General features: G+C 36.5%; 1 protein-coding gene across 1 annotated transcript in view; it reads left to right on the top strand.

Annotated features, from left to right (window-relative positions):
• GABRA5 (gamma-aminobutyric acid type A receptor subunit alpha5) overlaps nt 1–21,960 on the top strand; it is a 113,828-nt gene that overhangs the window by 78,367 nt on the left and 13,501 nt on the right. Inside the window, exon 8 of the mRNA XM_072412895.1 lies at nt 324–476. Coding sequence (XP_072268996.1) covers nt 324–476 — 153 coding nt within the window. The remainder of the gene's footprint in view (nt 1–323; nt 477–21,960) is intronic.

The following is a 21,960-nucleotide window of genomic DNA, read 5'->3' as shown; positions in this document are numbered from 1 at the left end:
GGACAGATCGGACAGGCTTTCCCCATATATAATACATCTGGCTAGGAAGGATTCTGCCTGCAGGATGGATCACGAAGAGCAGGACACAGATTGTAACCAGGGATTAGTAAAATACAGAAATCCGATTTTCTACGGGAAGCATCAGTCATCAATGGATTTTCTAAACCTCATCAAGGCTCTCAGCCGGGCTGTAATCACTTTTCTCCATGGTGGCTCCTTATTTGATTCTCCCTATGTGAATTGTTTCCCCAGTGTGTTTATCCCATCATTTAAATACAAATATCACTTTCTTACCCCTGGCTTTGTCTCTTCTATTTCTCTAGGTGAATACACTGTTATGACAGCACATTTTCACCTGAAAAGAAAAATCGGCTACTTTGTCATTCAGACATATCTGCCCTGTATTATGACTGTCATCCTGTCCCAGGTGTCCTTCTGGTTAAACAGAGAATCGGTGCCAGCCAGGACAGTGTTTGGTAAGTCCACACATCCCAATACATGATCATCAGCAGGTGGGTACATAGGGGATGAAAGGAATAACTCATAACTCATTCATGCCAAGGGTCACCGAAATCTATGTGATGCAATCCTGGTATATTTTATGAATTTGCTAATTTATGAATTGTGCCCTCTTTTTTATGAGGCTTTTAGGTTAGTACATGTTAGTGCACATGGACACAGCAATCCTGTGCCGCTTTTGGTTCTCGTTTTGTTTTATCTTGCATTAAGAAGCTATAAAAAATAGGATTAGTAGTTTTGACTTTTCTTGCTGCATGCATGTTCTGGAGCAGTGGATCAGAAAGTATTGACCACATTCAATGCATTTTTGATTTAGGACATCAGATATTAGAGGTCTTCTATCGATCAGTAATTATATATTTCATAGCAGGATTTGCAGCAGTCAGGACACCCAGGTAATAGCTGGATCTTTAGACATTGTAATATAAATAAAGTAATTTTTGTCTACCAGTTTATTTTGATAGGTAAACAAGGTAGGTACACCTACCTAACACCCCCACCCCCAGCCAGCATTGGCATCTTTTGCAAGTATACATCACAGAATTCTCCCTAGGCTCTTAGTATTAGAAAGTTTCTGCCAGTGTGCAGCCAACCCCTGACATTTTTCATAATAATAGTAATTTGTCTTGTATAAAACTGTTTAAACTGTTTATTTATATGATGTGATCCTTTCAATCTGCACACACTACAATCCATAATCTTGATATAATGATATTTATAATTAAAAACAAGAGATTGCAGTGCTTGCATGAGCTTCCAGTCTCGTGACATCAACAGGTCTGCCTATATGAGCAACTCACATCCCAAATTGCCAGTGAATATGGGGTCATATATGATCAATTTTGACTCTTGCTAAGTGAAACTTTTGTTTATCAGCTCCAGTTGTTGTTGTCTGTTCTTTTAGAGAAGTTAAACTAAACCTGTCACTTTCATACATGAATCAAGGTAAGAGGTCCTCCTCATAGATCAGCTTTTCTACTGATACGTTCTGTTCCTTTGCTTTTTTTGCGACCATGTGTACCTACTGGAGCCATTAGTAGAATGCCCTACTTGAGCTCCATATCAGAGCTTACACAAGGCTAAGGACCTTTTCTCTGACCTTATGTGTTTGGACCTGGAGATATAAAGAATAAAGAATGGAGAATAAATGCATTACATTTGTGGTGGGGGTCAAGTTTCCCCATATGTAGTATTTTACATGTAACTGAAGAATAAAGTAGCATGGGGCAAGGTAAGTATCCACTACAAAGGAGGTAGGCTATGAGACCAACCAGTTCTAAAGAAAATAATACACTTTGAGTCTTTGGATCATGAATAATTGACACTAAAACACATACATATACACCTAATAATGACAAATAATATTATATACAACGTCTTTAGACTTCTTTATATCCACCATATCTGTAAAGTGAGGTATGTCAAAAGAAGAAGGAACACACAGGGCACTTTGGGCTCTATTTATAAAGTCAGAAATAATACAGATACGGGATGGTGTTCTCATGTAATTTCATTGTAATGTCAATCACCATGTAAAGTTATCAGGTCATAAAGATGTTTTTATCATACTGGTTCACTGCTATGTAAAAAAAAAACATTTTGGGAAAGATTTTAGATCCTTTGGGATTTAGAATCCTTTGGGAAAGATAGGAATAACTCATATTACACACACAGCTAAGAGTCTATGGAGGGACATATTTTCATGAAATTAGAACGTGTACTTTTATACCCTAAAAAGTTAATTAAACCCAAAACTGATATTTTAGTGTTTGGTATATGCAGAGGATATAACCCCCACCCCAACACTCGCACACAATTATCTCTGGGGTCTTTATGAGAGCTTACTTGATTCTGATTTGGCCAAACATGACCAAACTGTAATAGAGTTTTTCCTTATTTTTATTGTTTAATTTAATTATTCTCTACCTGGAATCATATTAAAAAAACTGAAATTACAAACACTATCTTAAGGAATTGGTACCCACAGCAACTAACTTAATCCCACATCTATTGGCTGTTGCTTGTTACAAAATGGCCAATGTGGCCATACTGTTTTCTTTTACTTAGGTTTTTATAAATAGAAAACTTGTGGTTTATAAACCCCCACATGTTATTATGTTTACCAACTTGGTGGGTAACTAATAGGCTACCTTTACAAGAACTCCTACTGTCACTTTAGTCATTTGATAGAAGGAAATGTAAGTAAAACAATTTTATTTTATTTTATTTTTTTTTGAAAGTACATGCAGTGCTTTAATCCATTTCTTTCACATTTAGAATGAATGAAATCATATTAAACATTACAGGAGATCTATCTTTATTCTCAGACCTTTGTACAGTAATCACGAGTCTTTTGAATTTCCTTTGAAAAGGATGTAACAGAAGAATTGTACAGTTAAAACAAACACCCCTTCAAATTGCTTTAGAAGAACAGAACATGAAACAAGGGGTGATGGAGACAAAAATAGATTCTTTAACAATGAAGTCTTTAATTGTCATAGTACAGAAGACGAAGCCTACAAAAAGAACATAGACGTTACTGTACGTTGAATTTCTAGCATATTTATGACAGTTCAACTTAACAAGATATAAAAGCCTTCTACAAGAAATTTGTGATAAAAATACCACCTTTTCCATTTCTAATACTACCTATCATGTTTTTTGCTGTCATAGTTGGCAGAATTTTAGTTGTTATATTGTCACTGTACTATTTGTAGGATTATGATAAAGAAGGCAGGTATACCAAACATACCAGAGTTAGAGGATACTTTAAATCTCAGATGGTAGTTTCTCTGACAAAATCAGGATATGATATTTTAGGTAATTGAATCTGTTGAATTTGTTAATTTGTGCAGTCAGTGCTATGATGTGATTGGAAAGATGACTCCTGCCATTACAAAGCCTGAAAAGAAATCCTTTCTATCTGTATTTGCAAGCACTTACAAAGTGCTTGAAAGAACAGCAGATGACTCACAATCATTTGCAAATTGTGGAAAGAAAACCAAAACCATTTACCAAAGCATTTCAGCAAATGCACATGAATACATGTCAATTCCTTCTCTTTATTACTATTGGTTATATTGGTTGAAATCAAGTGCATGGGGTTAGTTTAGCATACCAGAAAATTAGAGATGTCCTGTGCCCCTTGCTTATTTCCTGTGTTGTCTTAGGGATAGTAATTAGCTATCCTAGTCCTTATCTTGGTCTGCAGAATCATCAGTAAATATATTGTTGAGATGGGAGTGAAGGTAGATCTGAGTAGTTTGGCAAGTGAAAAACTGGGCATGGCTGACACCACATTACTGACACAATTTAATGAGTAAATTTCTGGCAAATCAACTGTACTTGTACTGTCTTTTATGGATAAAACATATTATTATATTATATTCACTGCAGTATAAACATAACCATAATGCAGTTCAAATATTGCTTACAGTTCTTATATAAAAAAGAGAGTTTAAATGTGGTCATACTAATTAGCAGCTACCTGTTCCAAAATGCAGTGCTAGATTGGAAAGAAATATTGCATTAATTTGTTCCAAGTTCTCAATGGCCATACTTTATTGGAAAACACACACACACACACACACACACACACACACACACAACAGCTGGTTGTTGGGACACAACCGTACTCTGTTCAAGCAGTTGGGGGAGGGGGAGGGTTGATAAAAAATATGTCCCCAAGGTATTAGGGAGATAATGACCTTGTACCTGGTGGATATCCACACATCTACTGTGTTTGTTTAGCCACCATAAGTCTTGCAATATAAGAAGAATTAATTTATGAATAATAATACACATGCTCAATATATTATTGTAAATGTACTTTGTGTACTGCTCAGTAGTACTTACACACTACCTTCCCACGTAAGGGAAAGGAAATAATGCAATGCTGAAAAATCATAATTATGGAATCAGTAATTGGGATGGCTTGAGGCACATGTTACTTCCTAAAAAAACAAAAGCAAATGAACAGTGATTATTCCTGTTTAATCTGTTAACTAAAGCACATTTCAAAATGCAGACAAGGACAATAGAGCAGATATTAGGCTTGATTTACTGTATAAACAATACAACAAAAATTGAAGCTATTATACAGCTGTGATTTTTTTTTCTAGAAAATAAATGGTAACAGCTGATTTTGTGATCCTTGTGCAGTTGCTGGATGCTAGACAAAACAACCAGGCAAGTGGAAAATCATTTGTTGGCATACTGCAAAATTTTCTGGTGCACTATTTACCTCTACATTGACCGGATGTGAGGCCCATTCAGAACATTTAAATGTAACCCCTGTAATGCTTTAAAAAAATGCCAAACACTACCTTTTGTATGATTTTTTTAAACATTTAACATTAATTTATTTTTTAAGTATAATTACTAAACAACAATTAGCTATTGGAATTTTTAGGAGGGAATATGTTATACTAGTATGTTGTGCTTCTGTGAGTTTGGTTGTGGGATGGATTGTTTGTGCTTTGCTAGAGAGTTATTTGCTTGTATGCGGCTTCAGTTACTGATGCTAGCACTCTTAATTCTAGTGAGCAGATGTAGATGGCAGAAGGTATTTAGTTAATATTTCTTTCACTGAGATCACAAGGAATGACAGAGGGGACAATTGAGACCATCCAATAATTTGTAGGCATGAGGTAGGATTAAGGTTTAACCACAAGAAATTGTTGGCCATATGGTCTAGTTGTATTGTTACAGCAGTTCTTCATGGTGTCCCAGGCTTTTATGGTGCCACTAATTCATGTGGATAGGTTGGAAGTAGTGTGTATATCCACCAAATTGAGATAGTTATAGATGAAGCACTTGAATGGTTGGATTTGTATTGCCTTTCAGAGCATAATGGACAGGTATGCTATGCCCAGATTGATTACACATTGCCATTTCTTAACAAGAATTAATGGTTGTGCTGCAAAAAAAAAAATAAAGAGACATGTGGAGCTTTCAGACAATAGATAAAACCAGCAAAGTCTCAAATTAAGAATTTCAATGTGTTTAAGGGAATAGGCAAAAAGAGAAAAAATTGTAGTAGAGTGTCTGGAAGAGGTTCATGAGCACTCTGTGAGATGCTAATGGAGAAGGAGAGAAAGTGTATATATGCAGTGTCCATAACGTGATGAGTGTAGTGTTGCAATATTTTAGCACATTGATTTGAAGCTTCTTTTTTATTCACTATGTATGTGAACAGTTTTTCCTCTTATAATTTTATAATAATTTTGATGATAACTGTGTCAGTGCACTCTGGGAGAGTTTCTGTTTGAGAAGGCAACCATATAAATGTGATTTTTTACCTATGTCTGCCATCAGAAGCATCTAGTGCTGTTACATGACCAGGGTAGCTCAAAAATGGCCTCCCACCCCCATTTCCTTTTACTTTGTCACTGCTTACCAGCCCCACACTTCCCCTTCTCACCCCAACTTTATTTCTAAAAACACACTAACACTTCACTGAACTTAAAATGGCTGGCAGGCGGGTGTTTTATTTAAAACAACATCTTTTTATATAACCATTTACAAAATAACATAATTAACATAAATCTTTATAAACTTTTTCAATCATGCATACATTAAACATAACATAAAATCATTAAGAATAACCCTAAATTATACAACAGTACTTCTTTCTTTGCAAACAAACAACATACCCATTCCAAGGCAAACACAAGAAGTCCGCACCAAACCAGATTTTTAATTCCCAATCATCTCACCACAATGGCCCCTAGCCAAGCAGCAACGCTGCAAGAGACTGCATATATTAATTATTTAAGGGGCACCACACCAAAATTAGTTCCCCGCCTTCCAAAAAAAATGATCAGGACCCAACTGCTCCCCTTTTCCCTTCTTTTTTCCTCTACTTTTACGGATGTCCAGGTGGGAAAAAACTGCTGTAGAAACTTCCTGTCTTTTGTCTATTAGCACCTTCCTTTCGCTTGTTACTGGAACCAAAAGAGAGTTGTAGCCTGGATGTGCATGTCTCACTCTGATGAAGATATCTATAGTTCATTGATCAAAATCACCTTTGTGAGGAAAGGTGCTTCTGTTTCCACTCTCCCAAAACATTGTTATTTTTAGAAGTGCTTGGTGTGCTATTTGTCGACACTAATGAGCTTACTCTCATTATTTTGTGGTAGGGCTGTGCTCTGAATTATGAAGACAAAAAGTGAGCAATGGATGAATCACTATTTTAGAGAGGACTCTCCCAAAGGAAGGGTAGATCATGTTGTTATATGTTGATAAAGGAGACCTATAGGTCCATGAACTCTTAGCTTTACTCTTTGGTTTTCTTTAATATGCTCCTTCTCAAACTTTCTAAAAGGATTTTAGGAGTGCTAGCCTTTTGCTTCTTCTGAAATTTGCACCCTTGATTCCAGGTGCTTCCTGGCAATGTTATTAAACCTAATTCGAATAATTATTCATTTCATAGGGAAGCTTCATGAAAGTTTTTTGTAGTTAACTACTGCAGAGATCACTGACAGGCAACAGCTGAGCACAGATTGGTATACTTAGCAATATATGCATGTACGTACATTCTGCATCAGTAGGGGTTTTTGATCTTTGTTAAACACTGTGGGAAGTTATAGCAAATCCAAGTAGTCATTATCCTTTTATCCAGATGGTTGATATATGAATGTCCAGCAAATACTCTGCACAGCAGAATTTTAGTAATTTGGATATCTCACATGAACAGTATTTTGCTAATGTAAAATTAAGTGATTTTTAATACTTGTGTATATTCATTCCCAGATTAAAGACTGATGCTCTGGCATTTGCTCATCATATGGGAAAGCTTTCCATGAATTGTGTAACATGACCTAACATGACCCTACTCAAAACATGTACACAATCATAGATTTTTTTCATCTAGGGATTATAAACTGCTTGTTCTCCAGCCTGGAAATTTGGGCTTTGTTACAGCTCTGAACAGTGAAGAATGCAGCGGTCCAACATTATTTGGGGATTTGTATTCCATTAGGTTTCTGTTTACCCACAACAGGAGAACACTATTATGGATGTGGACTTCATGTCTAATTACCAATTACTGCACATTCCCACACAGTGAGGAAAACACAAAGACAGATCAATATTTTATATTTGATCAATATCTAGGTTTATTATCTTGGTAGCGGTATTGCCACGTAGGTGATGGGTTTCTTATTTATTGATTACTGCTTATCTTTTCTAATAAACATATGACATAGGTAAAGGCATGTTTTCCTCTTTTTTATTTTACCTTTCTTTCTTGCTTTTGAGTTATTGTGTACTAGTGGGATGGCATGGTTAGAAACTGTGGAATACAGTACATATATCAGTACTATTTTGCAAATATAGGAAACCTACTTCCTAGGTTTAGAAAGTTAAAGAGGAACTAAACTGAAAAGTGCCAAAAAAAAAATACACTTACCTTTATTCCTGCAGGGCAGTCTGAGCCATCCAGGGGTCTCTTGCATCGGGTCCGGCGTCATTCCAGCATTCATCCCGGAGCCGGCGCTCTGGGCGCCGCCATCTTCTCTTCTTCCGGGTTCTTCATCCAAAGTCACCCGACCTAGGCGCGATGGAAAAAAACTTGCTGATCTCACTGTGCATTCGTGAGATCAACAAATTTTTCTCTTTGTGCGAAAAGGCTCCTTCTGTGCATGCCCAGAAGGATGCTTGGGCATGCACGGAGGAAGCACCCAAGAGCCTCCTGGGATGCGTGACGTAGGTATCCCGGGAGGCTTTGCTCTTCCACTCATTTTCGAACGCCTAGGCGATCTAGATTTAGGGGGCGGTGCTGCACCTTCTTTTTTTAAGTGTTCCCCTAAAGAAAAAAAAAAAACAACAGCATTTTTACCTTACATAAAAAGGTTGTCTACCATTTTATGTAAAGTAAAATTTCTGAGTTTAGGTATGCTTTAAGTCTCTAAAATCATTTGGAAAAGCCTGCTGTTTTACGACATATATTTGAATAGAATGAAGGTTTGACATATACATTGGCTAATATATATATTATTTGTAATACCAGCACTCTGGGCCTGATTTATTAAGCTCCCGAATCCAACACACCTAAAATAGATTCCTAAATTCCTTGCTATTAGCTGGCAAATGTTTTCAATTTTGAACCAGATACATTGTTAGTATTCTGTATCATTTAAGTTCACCTATGATAGTCTACTTTCTCCAGTCTTGGACTACTTTGATAAATCAGGTCCTCTGTGTCTACCTTTAGGTCTAATAATAACAACTGATTGATAAATGTGGCTGTGCCTGTAAAGTAAGTCAAATATAAGGCATGTACTAAATGTACTGAATACTCATTTAAATGCCAAAGCCTTACTCATTAATAATAGTTAATATTTATATATACAATATGCAATATGTTAACATTAATTTCCTGGCAGATAAAATGATATGAAATTAATGCAGGTGTGTTGGTATTAAAAATGAATGTGTTTATTTGTATTTATACAGTGTAGACTATACAAAGTCCATTGTCATATCACTAACTGTCCTTTAGATGAGCTCACAATCTAATGTCCCTACCATAGTCATGTGTCATCAAAGGGTATTTTTTTTTTTGGGGTGTGGCGCGGGGGCAATTAACCTTATTGCCTGACCGAGGTTCAAACGTGTGATCTAGCAAGTGTGCTGCTAGCCACTATACAGCATGCATGAATATCTGAATCTGTTTTGCTGTCACCCACCTGTAACCCACCATGCAGTGCAGCACTCAGAGCCACTTGGATGTGTTGGAGAGATCAGAAGCTGACAAGGAACATGCTAACCAAAGAAATCAGAGCAAATGAGGCATGGCTTTATTGGTGTGTCACTGCTGCTTCACTTACATACAGCAATGTGGGCTTGTGTTTTGACCCAAAGTTCTTATCCAAGCAATGTGTCTTTTGCTGCAGTGATGGTTGAGGATCTGGGTTTTCTCTCTGGAAGTGGTGCCTAAATCACAGTGGCGCAACTGTAGTAAAAAAAAACAAATGATGTTCAATAAGATCGGCATATCCCATAATTAATTTTCAAATGTATAAGTTAAGGGTTAAGCTTCAAAAAAAAAAATGCAGGAGCATGGCTGGAGTGTGAACTTCCCTAAAGGTACATTCAGGCATTTAATAACTATTGTCGGATACATCACTAGTGAAGGGGAAGGGGGATCAGTGGCTGGTGGCTTGCTGCAGCCATACCATTTTGTAATAAATACCAGTTAGCAGTCTGTTGTTTAGCGATCAGGGATAGCAGAGCCCTAAATGATGTTGTGGGATATTATAACAAAAATCTGGCGTCTGTGGGAGGTTTTAAACTTGCCTCTCCCAGGCCCTGCATTTAGGCTTTTTATGCTTTAAAATGTATTGTAAGTATAAATAATACACATTTTCAGATGTTCCTAATACATCTGTTACAGTATTCTATTGTACAGCTTTTCTTTTGTGGGGGTCATTATGCCATCTAGTGGGCAGAAATTATTAAGGCTTTGCATATTTTTACATTGATGACATTTGCTGTAGAATGACAGATGTGCCATGCTGCTTTTCTATTCTCTTTAAATGTTTGATGCAATTATTACACCTCTTTATAAATGTGAAATTGTCATATTCCTAATGTATAAGCTACTTGGTTTAGATTCTAGACAAAATGATAAAATATAATGCTCCGAAAGTGATGAAAATCTAATGGACTGCACTTATCCTGGAAATGCTCTAAATTGCCCCAGATTAACTCAGTTTTTACAAAGAAATATGCACTTAGGACAAATTTTTAACCAGTGGCACTGAGGCAGAACTATTTAGGAACTCGTAATGCAGCTTATATGGCTATTATTAAATAAAGCTTTCTTTGGTCCATCTTTACAATTTACTTTTTGTAAATTCTTCCGCAGATTTCAGGTTTTTACTGAACTCTTTCTGCAGGCTCTTGTAGCTTTTTAATGACCAAAACAAGCTCTGCAGTTGTTTCTTTTTGCATAACAAAGTACAGCTTGCTCCAGAAGCTAATAAATGTCTAGGCTCCATAATTTTTTTTTTTGCTTTATTGTGATTGACTGACAGTGACAATTTTATACAGTAACTGACACCATGCTGCCTAATAATATGTTGAGACAAACATCTGTTCTAATTGCATTTATTAAAATAATGTACATCTTTCGACATACATACAATTTCAACTTAAGAACAAACATACAGTCGCTATCTCATATGTAACCCCAGGACTATCTGTAAACATCTACTACTGCTTTTTCATAGCTTGCCATTGTACATTTTTACTTAACCCGCAAGACAGCTATGACATAAATACAGGGAGGCATTTTTTTGTAAAGGAGACCAGTCAACCCAGCCAGCACCAGTCACCTCACCAACTCCCCTGTGGTCTCACCCCTGCCTAAGAAATGGGAAGCCTATTAACTCTATGCTCAGCACTACTTTATTACTTCTTCTCTCTGAGGTGCAGCAACCCAGCTGCTACTTGTTTGTGAGCTGAGGATGCCGATATTATACTGGGGGCGATCATCACAGGGGCCATGGAGAATGCACACTGGGAATACAACCTAAAAATTTTGCTTGTCTAGACTTTGTGAATTGGGCACGACCACACCGATATGATCTTGGAAGTGGTAATGAAAGTATTTTACAACTCTAGCTTCACTAAGCGGGTAGGTGGTTACAAAAATTAAAGCTATCCTTCAAATATTTTGAAATATTATTATGAAAGGGGTAACTACATTCACAAAATATTCTTCTAAAAACTAATAATCATAATATAGCAGCATAGGTATGACATTATTACTGGTGGTTGCCATTAGTTTACTGCTAAAAAATAAATCTGTCTAAGTCTGCTTTCCCCAGAGATACCCTTATTACCTTTGATCTAAGAAAGACCCTGCAGTCTAAAATTCCAGAAGCTTAACACCCCCTGGCATCTAATTACCTACATCAGGAAGGAGCTTCTAGTATATAGCCTTTGCCTCCACACCAATTCTCACCTTAGCCCCTTCTCCCGTGTGGCAGTAACCACTGAGAAGTGGGCTGTTTTGCACTGCACATGGCCATTGAAATAGATTATCTTGACAACCATGTGCACATGTGCTGTGTGCTGACAAAGCTAATAAATCTGAAACCTCAGAATATAGGTTATTTTTAGGAATAAACTGCTAATAGATGTTTTGCTTCATTTTTTTGCTAAGAAATAGATGTTTTGCTTCATTTTTATTAACTGTCTATACAATTATGGATTATTGGCTCAAAATGCTCAAAATGTACCCAGGCTATGTTTTCCTATTATCCCAAGAAACAGAGTTGGAATCGACCAAGCATATGGTGCTTGTAATTTAAAGAAAAATAAGCCCTGAACCCATGGACAGCTTTTGGAAAAACTTGATTAGGAGGGATGAGCTTGAGGGAGGATTTTCCAGCCTAACATTTTATCAGTTGGGTGGCAATGTAGACATTATGTGAATAAGTGTCGCAGGAGAATTAGGAAAGAAAAATCCCTTCACTGCAATTATGAAAGATGAGCAAGGTCAGCCTCGGAAATCTTGGGACATGCCTCAACAGCCTTCTCATAATGATCTGATTGCAAGCAACAACAACTGAAATTTATTATTATATTATAAAGAAATTATTGTCAAAGTTCTTGCAGAAACGCAATATTTATATTGTTTTAAAGCAGTAAAGTCTAAGTTTAACTGAAAAGCTCCCGAAAATAATACTGTCACCAAAATTACAGGGGATTGACAGGAGGCCTGTGGTAACATGTCCAAAGTACAAATATATATAACCAGTTGGTGACTTTGAATAATGTTTTTTCTCTCCAAAACTGCTGAGGAGTGGAGTCTGGGGGGACCAATGGAAACAGGCCTATGTGAAAAAAGCTTGTAGTTTTCCCATAGTGCATAATCCCTTTTACAGAAAAGGCATTTTTAAAGCTTCTGGGATGTTCACTTGCATCAAAATGCAGCTCATTAGCATTCCAATCGTTTCCAAAGTCTCAAGTCGATAATTGGTACTATCACTTTTAGTGTAAACTTTACTTCACAAACTGTATGGTGAACAGCATGGACGGGGTAAGGTATAGTTGGAAGTCCAATGGCAGAATTTTAAGAATCAACAGAGTACTTTACGATCAAGCTGCTTTGTATAATAAAAGTTATGAAAAAGAAAATTCTGGGGGCTCACAATTGAAATGAAAAATCCTCAAGTAGAAATTAGATAAATTTTTTTCCTTTGAATAGATCTGGTTCATGGTGTACATTTTCAATAGGGAGCTTTCATGGTTGCGGTGTATACCACTACATCCTTTGAGAAAGAGACTGAAAATCAGACTGTAGAATCATTATGTATCCAATGATAGCTTGTAGTTGGTTAGAAAAGGTATAAAAAAATATTGCATGCAATAGAATATTATGTAATATCAGAAAGAATTAAATGTAATTCATAAAAAATGTTCAAGCCACTCATCTCAGTATTTCATTTTGTTAATTTGTTTTTTTTCACTGAGGTTTATATATCATATCATTTGTATCTGTTGCATTCATATGAGAGTTAAGTAACATGTATCAGCTTGCTCATTCTAAGGTAATAGCTTTCTACCTGTGCTGCTTCCAGATACATTCAGTTTTCTATTTTCAATGCCCGCAGTTATTCCTATATCTATGAGTTTGGAAGACATTCTTGTCTACAAATAAACTCTTTTGAATATAGCAGATATCAGTTTCAGCATGTGTTCATATTTTTGCAGACCGTTGCTTTTGATATTAGGAAAAAAATGTATCTTTGTACTTTAAAACTGCATTATATTCATGGTTTGATTTTATATTTGTTCAGTGTTATAGTTTAATTTTCAGCATGCTTTTCATCAAGTTGTTTTCATATAGTATATCTATATAAGTGATGTTGCTTGTTATTTTTTTAAATAATAGGCAAGACAATGATTATATGCAATAGGACCTAATTCTATATAGTAAACACTAGATAACTCTGGGGAATGCATTTTTTGTTGAGGCAGATCCTACATTTGTTTTTTAATAATTTTTGGTTGGTGAATCCAGAAATGACCCCAGTTTTTTTGCTATCACATCCATATTTTACCATACAAAGTACCCTCCATTTTTGTCAAAATCATACAAATTTTACATACAATGAGAAAATAATGAAATAATAACTTGAATGTACTGTTTATTTAAATTTATTTTGTTCATACAAAGGATTTGTTGTTACTCTATGACTTTTTTTACAGTAAAACATTTGAAAATGAATCGGGTTAGTGGTTAAGGTAAAAATTTACGCTTATAGCTTTTCCTGGAGTGTTCAGTGTTAGGACATCCCGCCGGATGCTCAAACAATAGTCAGCCATTATATGTACATCCCATCTACCTCAATACCAACCTTCCATGACCTTCAAATCTTGGTGGAATCTTTCATCTTGCTCATCACTGACTGCACCAAGGTTTTCTGGGAAGTTAGAAAGATGGCTATGCAGAAAATGCACCTTGATGCTCATATTGCAACCAAGCATTTTGTAGCTTTCCAAGAGTTTCTGGACAATTTCTGTGTAACTATTTGCTCGTGTTTCTAAGAAAGTCCCTGACAATGGCTTTGAATAATAACCAAGCATTCTTTTTGACTTCTGACATTGTCCTGATGAAATGTTCATCTTTGATGAGCTGCTAAATCTGTGGACCATCAAACACACCGGCCTTTTATTTTTCTAAGGCTAGGAAATGCAAAAATGAGGTACTTGAAACAGTCTCCTTCAGTTCCTTAATCGCGCAGCTGAAATCTAATCACCTTAATTGGCAGATTCGCGCTCCCTATTGTGAAGTCTGGAATCCGGCTGGCAGTGGGGCGAGTGTACGCGCACATTACCGGACCGCGGTAATCGGCGATCGATGGCCGCGCGTACTTTCGCACTTCCAGCGATCGCGGATTTTATTGATGAATCAGGGGCACTGAGTTATCAGACTGGGGAGTACAGGGAGTAGTGACAACAAAGAGAGAGCAGGATGAATATTACATTTTTACAGATAATTGGGAACCATATGCGTACAATAAACAATGTGGCAAACTGAAGTCCAAGAGAAGCAGTCCAATAATATGGGTTCAAGTGAGGCTTGTAAACTTGCTGAGTTCCAGGAGTGAGGGATGATGATTCAGTCAGAGAGATAGTTTGATGAAATACCAGTTTAGAATGGTAGCAGCAGCAGCAGCAGCAGCAGCAGAGGATTTGTTGGAGTCTAGGTGGATAAATCAGTTCAAAGGCAGGAGATAGAAGTTGCAGAGTATAATTATATGTCCAAATCTGTTCCAATTCCTGTGTCAATTCCTTGGATTAATTCCCATTGAATTTATAATTTGGGCACTTGAGATTTGGGCATGTGACCAGGGTCCCAACGTGACCTTGCGTGTTGTTTAAATGGAAGTGCTTTGGGCTCTGATTATGGATGAACATTTCTTTTTCTGAATGTATTTCTTTTTCTGACAAACAGCTACCTTCCAGACCCTCTGGTCACAACACCTGCTGTGACTGTCTGGTTTTTGTGTCTGCAAGACTCATATGATTCAGATAAGGCTAGACAGAGTGTCTCAGATTGAACATTGAGCTGTATTTTGACCCATTTATTGATAATCTTTTATATTTCTAATATATCATTCTTTATAAAATAGTAGTTGGATCATTATGGGGAGCATTTTGAGACCAAGAACTAGTCTCCTAGGCCTCAGGAAAGCCTGGAAACCATATGTTCTGTTCTGGTGAACCATAAGTCCCAGACTTGCCTAGTTTGGTCTCTGTGAACTCCTTATTCTGTGGTGATTATTAATCTGGGGGTTGGTATTTCATAAAACCTGTACTTATGGAATTAATAAAAATGACTAGAACAAGGGCCTCTTGGGAGTGTCTACAAGCATCCTAATCTATGCCCCTCAGACAGCCCCCACCCTGCTATCATTGGATGGTCCTATTAGTCCTATCTCTGTTGTTGGCATAGAAAAAGCCATGTAAGTGTAGCAGAGCGAGCTCTCACTCATACTATCTTGTTGCTAGGGACAGCAGCACTGATACATTGAGCACTGCAGGGAGCCCAGTGACTCCGACTAAAAACCTGGACTTTAGACAGCAACCTCGACCAGGAAAACCAACGCTACCTAAGTATTTCAGTTTTCCCTTTTTAATTTAGTTGTTGCTAAATTTCTGTTATTATTATTTGATTAGTCCTTATTTTTCTGTAATTGTTTTTGCACTATTTTTGTATGTTTTTATTTAAGAAACACTATAAAAAGTGTAAGCTGAATCTCTGAATGCTCTACGTAAAAATAGTGTAACTTGCTAACCTGAAGACACTACTGACTATAAATATTATTACTGAGAGAAGCAGAAACATAACTGTGGTTGCCAAGGGTAACGGTGCATCTAAGCACATGGTTGCAGTCTACCCTTCTCAGCCTGCTGGTGTGTGGACTGTTGCTGAGCGTGCTGGGAAGTCTATGTGCAGGGGTGCAGACTGCGAGGGCATTCGTCACATTTATGACAAAATACACTTAGGCTAAGTTCAGCTTTGTTATTGCAAAAGCTTGAATCTTTGATAAGTTAGTGCTAAGGGGTTTCACTTTCTGCAATATTCTGCTACTAACATGGTATAACATTGCACTCAAAATCCTTGAATGTGAACATTTGCTGTGCCAACAACCATTTTACAGCTTTCCTTTACAAATTATTTGACTAAGCATACATTAACAATTTACAGTGGTACCTCGGTTTTAAACAGTACAACATCTTCTTACAGAAATTTCAGAAAATTTGGATGAATTTTTGTTTCCAAAACCGAGAGGAGCTCCTAGACATGAAACGCTGATTACAACATGTACTGTATGCGCTCGGCTGGTCTTGCCTAGTCTTGTCTCGGCTCGGCTGGTCTTGTCTTGGCTCATCTCGCCTTGTCTTGTCTTGGCTCGTCTTGTCCCAGCTCGTCTCGCCTTGTCTTGTCTTGGCTTGGCTCGTCTTGCCTTGTCTTGTCTTGGCTTGGCTCGTCTTGCCTTGTCTTGTCTTGGCTCGTCTTGTCCCAGCTAGTCTTGCCTTGTCTTGTCTTGGCTCGTCTTGTCTCGGCTCGTCTCGGCTCGCCTTGTCTTGGCTCGCCTTGCCTTGTCTTGTCTCCCTTCACTCAGGCATTCGCAGCCTCAGTCAGCTAGTAAACATCTCTGACTGTGTCTCAAGTGATTCTTCCATACACCAAAAAGGGTCCCCATTAAAGGTAAAATTTTTCTTGATTGCTCTATGGAACATTATTTTTTATATGGTAAATAGTACAGTACACTATTTAAAAAAATGTTTATTTTTTTGGTTATGAGAATGGATTATTTCTATTTCCTTTATTTCTTGTGGGAAAAATTGATTACAGTTACAAAATTTCGGATTAAGAAATGTTTTTTTTGGAACCAATTAATTCCTTAAACCTATGTACCACTGTATTAGGAACTGCATTTTCATATGTAATGGTTACAAATGAAAAAAAAAAGTCTGAGAAAAGAGTTATGGTGCTCACTGTCAAATGTTGCACAGAAATCATAACAGGCTGTCACCTCCAAGATTTTTCAAGTATTTGCAATGGCCTGTGTCTGTGTTTGGAAGTGTCTAAATTAGCCTAGCAGAGTGGTGCAAGTGACAAATGTTTCCAATTCAACTCAGAAGGTGGAGTGGGTGGCAAACTGCCCCTGGACATTGCATGTAGCATCCTAAATGTGGGAATGCTGCCACCACCAGGTCTGCTTAAAAAAAGAAGTGGACCCGTTAATCCATTGTTAAAATGTTTGCAAGCAATTTTGAGCTGCAAAACTGCTTGCAAATACTGCAGTCTAAATGCTGATATTTGGGTTACAAGAGCATTTGCTAAATAAATGGTACATCAGGATGCTCGCTGTAACACGTTTGAAATTTGAAAATATACCATACCACAAGTCTTAGGAAAGGCAATGCTTAAAAGTTGAAAAGCCAGAAGCTCTTGAAATGATGTTGCTTTGCACCCATGCTACAGGTTCCCTGCTCTGTCTTTATAGCTCCAACACTTTTTGTTAAACTTTCCACTCTTCAAACCAGAAATAGATTTTATTTGCTAGGATCAATAATGTACTGACTGTGCCGAACATAAGCACATCTTTTTAGTGTCTGGTCATAATTGTTTGCTGTAAAGATCAAGAAGTGCTGAGGACAGCAGCAGAACAGACCGATGAAAATAGCTAGGCTCTGATCACTTGAATGTTCATTAGATTTCTCCAAACACTTCATAGAAATTGTTTTGTCAGGAAATAAACTATAGCCCCTAAGGGAAGTTGAATGAAACCAACAAATCTGAATCAAATCTTGCCTTCCTGTTTTCTGTTTGAAAACCATTTTTTTAAATAAAGGCAAAGAAATACATTACAGTTAAAGGGAAGGTAATAGGTTTTCACAAGCGTCTTTTATTCCAAAGGGTATAATTTAACACTTAAAGTCACAATTACGGGTCTCTCTCACTATTTATTAGGAAGGCCTGTATAAGCATCACTGTGATAAATGGCAAGATCAGAGGGGAAGCAACAAGTAATAATGTGGCAACATTCTGCAACATTTTGGGGAAGGGAAATAAATCAAAACTTTAGCCCAAATCAATGTGATAAAATTGAACACACTTCAATCACAGGCTTCTGCCTCTCACACCTCAGCCTATCTGTACAGCGGCTGAAAGAGGCAGATACTGGGTGAGATTCAGGTATTTACACTACTTGGGTTTAGAAAGTACATAAAATGATGTATTATGGTTTTTCGGCTATTGGTTTATTATGAGTTCATTTGTGAATTTTATATTTGCTTTTATTTCAGCTTTAAGGTTTGTCTTCTTTTTTCTAAAAAAAAAAAAAAATCAGCATGGTTGTCTCAGTGGTTAGCACCCCAGCCTTTGCAGCACTAGGTGCTGCATGAAGTTGGTATGTTCTCCCTGTGTCTGCATGCATTTCCTCCCACATTCCAAAAACATGCAGTTAGGTTAATCAGCTTTCCCTCAAAGTTTGTACTTAGACAACATAATGATGTCTATTGGGGATATTGGGGATCTATTGTGAGCCCCTTTGAGGGACATTTAGTGACATGTCTATGGACTTAGTAAAGCACTGCGTAATATGTTGGCACTATATAAATACTGGCTAATAATAAAAGGTAGCAAATTACTTTACTATTTGTATATTAAAAACAAGAAGGGGGAGATATATGGCCAAAGTCATAGAGCTTTTTGCCCCTGAAGGGTCAACACTAGTGTTTGATTATGAGAGAAAATTATAAGACAATGAATGAGTACAATAGGGTAATCATATCACAAACACAATCGTACTTATGATAGATGGTCTGGATAAACTGAAGTATAAAATAAATCTTTATTTATTAAGGAAATTAGCCATTATATGAGTATGAGATATAAGACATTAAAGCCTGTTAACACCCAAGGACAAAAATGTAATCATTTGTACATTATCAGTTCTTGGATGTGGTAGTTGCATTAATTTTCTTTTTTCAGGCTATTTTCTTCAGGCGATTGGTGACATATTTCCTTTCCTAGGGTGACAAAATCCACTTATCATATTGTAACTAAGAAAAGTGTTACCACTCTAGGACAAGACACTAAAAACCTTCCCCTCTACTCTTTTTATAGTCCTCTTAGATAGTTTAGATTAATGTAACTCTTCACAGTACAACAGACACAGAGAATACTGAAAGCTGCCAATATTTGTGAAAGGATCAACAGATATTTTTGCTCCTATTGAAGCCAGTATAAAAAAAGCACCTATATTTAATAATTTGTAACAAAGCAAAGGAGACCAGATAAGTTCAATTTTAGGGTTTACACACACACACGCTAACTATTATGGGTTCTTTTATATGCATTGTTTAGAATGAATAACTAAAGATGGCCCTTTAGCTTACATTTAAATACTTTTGTATAATAATAATTATTCTTTATAATTGTGTTTCTTAACCCCATGCCTTAGGTTTGAAACCAGGATTCTGTGCTAAAATAATGTTAATCTTTTGAGGGTTTGCAAAGTGGGTAGAAAATAGTAGGGGAATTTGGCTTCATCCTGAACTATACTTAGGAAGAATGCGCAAAAAAAAAAAAGATAAGCAGAACATTCCTACACATTTAGATATTGTTGCAGTGCATTGCAGTCTTTGTGTTTTCTCTTACAATATTACAGTGAAAAATAATGTAAAACATATTTTACAACTAGTCTGTCTTTGAGGTAAGTGTATTCATATTTTCAGACTTTGGGTCTGATTTATTAAAGCTTTGAGAGGATACACTTAATCAGTGAATCTGGGGGATCCAGAAAACTTGCAATGGATCTGGTCCAGGATTCAAAACATTTGCTAGCACATACCACATTACTTTGAAGAAATCCATTCCAGGTTTGCTGTTCAATTCACTGTATGTATAGAGGGAGTCATGCTTGCCAGACTAGACTTGTTTATTTTTGTTGATCTCCATGACATGGATGATGGTGGTAGTGTGTTATGCTAGGATGATCAGTTTAGTTTACCTTGAAATGAAAAAAAAGCTAACACATGTAAGGTCTGGTTAAATAAAATATAATACATTTTTCCTCCTGGGTTCAATTTAAATTAGAGTATTTTTGTCCACAGAACAATCTAGCAGTTTGAAACAGTTGCTGGATAACTAGACCAAACCACTCTTAGGTTTCAGTTGGATAGAAAAGCCTCTGATTATATGACTGTTCTAAAACAAAACACATGGCAAGTTTTCTAACAAACAGATCTGTTGGTGCTGAAAAATGTTCAGGATGGTGATGGTGAAGATAAACTGGATAATCTTTTACCTATTGTGTTGGATTAAATTCGCCCTCTCATCTGTTGCCCAAATGTGGACAGCTTCTGATGCTGCTGAAAGTTGTGACTGCAATTCAAACATAGCATTTTCTTAGAACCTAAAATAATATAAGTATACTTTATTACTGGTATATAGCCTAATTTATTTCAAAAGTTTGAGTTTATATACTTTGGGCATTCTACACCTAGGTCCCTTACGCAGGTTAAAAAATTGAAGAATCATGACCCAAATGTACCATTAGACTATGCCATGCCATACTCCCATGGAGGAAACACCCACCTGTGATGTTGTTAGGTTTTAAAAGGGAAAAGAATGAAATTAATAATAGTATGCATGGAAAGATACACCATGGGGATGGGAGAAAGGTGGAGTTATATAGTCCAGCCAAAGAGAAGATAGGAATGGCTGACAACACTTGGGATTTTAGTGCCGCAGATGCCGCATTGTCAGCACACTGCTGGACCTAACCTTTTCCAACTGTGTATACAAAAATTGGGTACACTTTCACTTTGAGGAAACTAATCCAATTGCAATAATTGTAATATATCTTGTATAACACTGTCAGTTAACAGATTTGTTTTTTTCAGCTAGAGAAAATGAGAAAAGAAAATATATTTCTTTTTCACTGTCCTATTATGTGCATTCACTAAAACCTTCAACAACATTATTTCACACCAAGAACCTTCTACCTATAAATTTTAAACTTGCTATTATGAGTATGTATGGTATATTGCATTTGCTCTCAAGTTAAAATTAAATATATTCTATAAAAGCCAATGTAGCGGTGCTCTCAATAGCTTGGCTATCTTTCATGATAAATGGTACATACTCTGCTTCACATTACCAAGCAATAACATGGAGAAAGCTTAACCATTTTAAAGTATGTAAAGGGTACAGACAGTATTGTATGCATTTATTCATGGCCATTCAGTTAAATATTACAACAGTTTAGCAAACTGCTTGCACAGTTACATGTTCAGGAGGTTTATAGGATAAACCAAAAGCAATAGTTGGATATTTTGTTCCTTAAATATGCATGCTTCTATATAGGATGAAATACATCATGTTTATACATACCTAATGTAAAAATATCAATAGACAATCTAGTGTTCAGCTTTACAATATTGCAAGTTAAACTGACATTTTTTTTTTTTAAATAGAGAGCATTCATTATTGAAGGTATCTTATTATGAATATCCATTTTAGATATGTCTATGGGTTTAATGTAATATTTAAACCCAAGAAAATGTAATATATTGCAGCCCAACAGTACCTAAATGTGAGGGCTGCATTCATTTTATTTTGTAGTTCAAATGTATTTTCTGCAAAATTACCTGCTGGTCCTAAAAAAATCCTTGTATTGTTCTGTGTACCATACTGAAATCTTTTTTTGTAAACCACAGAACACCTCAACCACCCTTCTAGTTTAGATACACTTTAGTTTAGATACACTTTAATTCTAAAATATTACTAGTTAATGAATTATGTATCTGCCCATCAATGTTTTGATATTAGCAAACATACCCTATGGAAGTATGCCTGTGTTTGTTAATAAGCCCCTCTGAAGCAATTATAGTATAAAAAAG

Source organism: Pyxicephalus adspersus, chromosome 1 (genome assembly GCF_032062135.1).
Source record: "Pyxicephalus adspersus chromosome 1, UCB_Pads_2.0, whole genome shotgun sequence".
Taxonomy (NCBI): Eukaryota; Metazoa; Chordata; class Amphibia; order Anura; family Pyxicephalidae; genus Pyxicephalus; species Pyxicephalus adspersus.
Note: the sequence above shows the minus strand (reverse complement) of the source record. Positions and strands in the feature narration are given on the sequence as shown.